Genomic DNA, 3,481 nt, shown 5'->3' on the forward strand with positions numbered 1-3,481 from the left:
ATATATATGTACTCCCTCCATTTCAAATTGAATGACCTACTTTTCTTTTAGTTCGTTTCAAAAAAGATGACTTCTTTTCTTTTTTGACAATACTTTAATTTTAACTTTCCACGTGATATGTTTAGTACCATAAAATTAAAGGGTATTTTGATATATTTATCATAATTTTAATTTAGCGCCACAAGGTTAAAAAATCATCTTTATTTTTTTAAACTTTGTGTCAGGTCATTTTTTTTTAAACGAAGAGAATATATATATATATGGAAACAGCAGAAACAGAAGCTAATTAATGAACTGATGCAGTTCGCCCATATTTGGACAAAATGTCCGGTTTGGTATGTGTTTTTTGAGAGTTGACCCTTTTGATTCATTACGTTGAAATGCTGCCATTCTGGCACCGCACTCGGTTCAGGCAGTTAATTTCAGCATATATGGATGACGACTGCATGCAGAGAATGCTTCTTATGGATTTGTTTCTCAGAAGTATTGGACCCAATTGTCTAACTAGGATCAAAAAGCATTTTCTTACTAGGGGATTTCATTTACTTGTCGGATAGCAGTGCTCCGGAAACATTATTTGTAATTTAGCTCGATATATAATTGCAAGAGGATATGTAAACAATCCTGTTTCATGGACATATGGAAAAGACTTTTGGATTCCAGCCTTAGATACATGTTGGGCGGCGCAATTCTAAATATCCAGCACCTGAAATGAGTCGGCCACCACTTTAAGTTTGTTACGGAATTTTCTCCATCGCCTTTCATTTGCTCCTACAATTAGTGTGTAGTGTCTCCCTGTACAAAATATCCTAACGTGAACGCAGAAAATTGCACCAGTAAGTTATGATGTAAAGCTAAGAGATGGACCGGACTACTTACCATTTCCAATTGCTATGGTAGCAAATGCTGCCCGAGAAAAATTTGGAGATGTCAATACATATTCAAAGGTGAAATAGTTTTTCCCATCCGTACTTCTCTACATTATTTTGAAAAATTAGTGTGACTAGTGGAAACCGAGCTGTGTATCAAAACAATAGAGATATGAGAAAGATCATACCTCCTTCATTTCCATTATGTTTGCCACCTGATTAGGTGCAGAGTAAACATGTTTTACCAGATCCGGCACAACCTTTTGGAATCAATTTCGAAGTAAGGGAGAATCAGAAAAAAGAAAATAAGTTGATGTGACAAAGAATAGCTAAATGCATCTACATGGATGAATAGTACCACTTACCTCTTCCATTGGCCCCAAATCATGAATATCTGATTTATCAGTTGGTATAAAGCTTAGTCGTACATTTTGCAGTTGTAGATATCTATCCTTAAATGCAGAGTCATGACCTCTGAAATCAAATTCCTGTTCTAGACAAACAAGTGTTTCCAAGTAAAAGAAGAGTAATTTTCTTTTTAAAAGAATCAACTCTTACAACGCGACATACCCTCCAATCTGATGGATAATAATATGAATAGCCATCTTGTTTGTCAACAAAGATTTCATAGTTTTCCGGTACTCCTGCAGACACCATTTGATTATAAAGTGTTATTCTCCAAGTAGATAAAAACAATCCAAATTTTAGTAACAGTCTAACAGAGTACCTTGAGCCAGAAGGGAACTAGCGGGTATTAAGTTCAATGAAAGATCTCCTACTCCCAAAAGAAATGCTCTCCTCATGAAACTTTCTGAAACAAATACTTTAATCTTTTTTGTTAAACATTAATAAAATTTTAGCTCAAAGAAAATGGCTGAAATGCAAATATGACTAAATAACTGAGATGGGATTTTATTACTTTCTTGATTAGGGGATGTGTTTTCTGATGATGAGCATGTGATAATGTTGTGTAAAGGAAATGCAGAATGCCTATTCAAAGTGTTCGCCGCTGATGTAAGCCCAAAACTCAGTGAGAGTGAAGTAGCTGCCATTTTTGTGGACATAAATCAGTAATATCTTTGCTTCTCATAAAGTGTGATATAGATAATTGGGCACATTATATTGCATGATGTTTTCTCATGTTTATTTTTTTCTCCTAATAGATCACTTCTTCTTTTATCTTGTTCACGGATGATTTTTTTTTTTCTTGCTCAACAGGATAAGATACAAATTATATGAGAGGATGAAATTTCCTGCCAAGGTTCAAACGGGCTTCTATGTCTCTTTCCAAAACCTAATGGGCTGTGCTTCATATTATGGGCAAAATTTAGCCATATTATGTAGCTTGTAGAGAGGGGTGCCCACAATATTAATTTGTTCTAGTTGTTCCTGCCAAAGTTTCACATGGGTATTTGTTCTAGTTGTTCCTGCAAGCTCACACGTCATAAAATATCTATATGTAACAAAAGCACAAAGTTGAATCCTCACTGAATAAGGCGTACCTAATATATTGGTACTTTTGATGCGAAATATAAATTTATATGTATAAATTCGCTCAATTGTAATAAATACTAGGGAGTTTGGGCCACAGGTTACAAAAGAGTTTTAAAATGAGGTGTAGGTGACACAAGTATTAATTATTAGTTGGAGGTGACAATTACTTTATTATGTATTAAGAAAATTAGGAAAGTTTTAAAATAACCCATAAGTTTTTAAATTTACACTTTGATCCTAATGTATACCTAAAATAACAGAAAACGGAGGGGAAAAAAGGCGTTTTTCTCTCTCTTCTCATCCATTGTTGTTTTCTCTCTCTTAGCGATTTTTGTTGTTAATTGTTTCTGCTGCTTTATTCATCATCTTCTGCTTCATCTTCTTCTTGTCGACCATTTGTTGTTGTTGTTGTTGTTGGTATAGCACTACTGTTGCGATCTGACCAATTTCTTAGGTCAATTTTTGTTTACTACATCACTTTCCACTTTGGCATTACTTCATAGATTACTTTGGTAAGTAAAATTATGATTTTTATTAGTATTTGTCATTTGGGTACACTTCTGTTTTTCCAATAATAGATAGAACCCCGATTATGAATCCATCACAAGTGCCCACAATTTAAACAGATCAATCATCTAGTGCATCAGATGAATAATCAGTTGTATCAGACTATTTATCTGTTGCATCATCGTATTATCTGTTGCATCAGACGTATTATCTGTTGTATCAGGATGTTTATCTGTTGCACCTGACTAATTATCTATTGCAACGAATGATTAATCTATTTGAAACAACACAAATCAACCCCTTCCACAAACCCAACAGATAAATCTTACTATTGCTACTGGATTCTAAATTATTCCTTTTTACGTCAAATCGTCGAAATGTTTGTTGAGAAGATAACAAACAAAATGAAAATTAAGTATGGATTAAAACGTCAAAGTTCAAACATAATTTATTTATTAAACAAATAAAATACATTTAATAGACTAAAATAAAAATAATAGTCGAATTATTATTATTATTATTATTATTATTATTATTATTATTATTTTTATTATTAGCATCATCACTGCCAACCGGCCAATCTTCAACCGGAAGTAGCAAGGCTCTCCTCA

General features: G+C 33.4%; 1 protein-coding gene across 1 annotated transcript; it reads right to left on the reverse strand.

Annotated features, from left to right (window-relative positions):
• Positions 1–573: 573 nt before the first annotated feature.
• Positions 574–2,163, reverse strand: LOC107845875 (photosynthetic NDH subunit of lumenal location 1, chloroplastic). Its single transcript, XM_016690370.2, has 7 exons — positions 1,789–2,163; positions 1,597–1,680; positions 1,440–1,513; positions 1,235–1,357; positions 1,058–1,129; positions 880–976; positions 574–795 (listed from the first exon to the last, which is right to left on the reverse strand). Exons 1-7 carry the CDS (start codon positions 1,931–1,933, stop codon positions 692–694), a joined length of 699 nt encoding a protein of 232 aa, XP_016545856.1. The 5' UTR covers positions 1,934–2,163; the 3' UTR covers positions 574–691.
• Positions 2,164–3,481: the final 1,318 nt, after the last annotated feature.

The sequence above is a fragment of the Capsicum annuum genome, chromosome 10, assembly GCF_002878395.1.
Source record: "Capsicum annuum cultivar UCD-10X-F1 chromosome 10, UCD10Xv1.1, whole genome shotgun sequence".
Taxonomy (NCBI): Eukaryota; Viridiplantae; Streptophyta; class Magnoliopsida; order Solanales; family Solanaceae; genus Capsicum; species Capsicum annuum.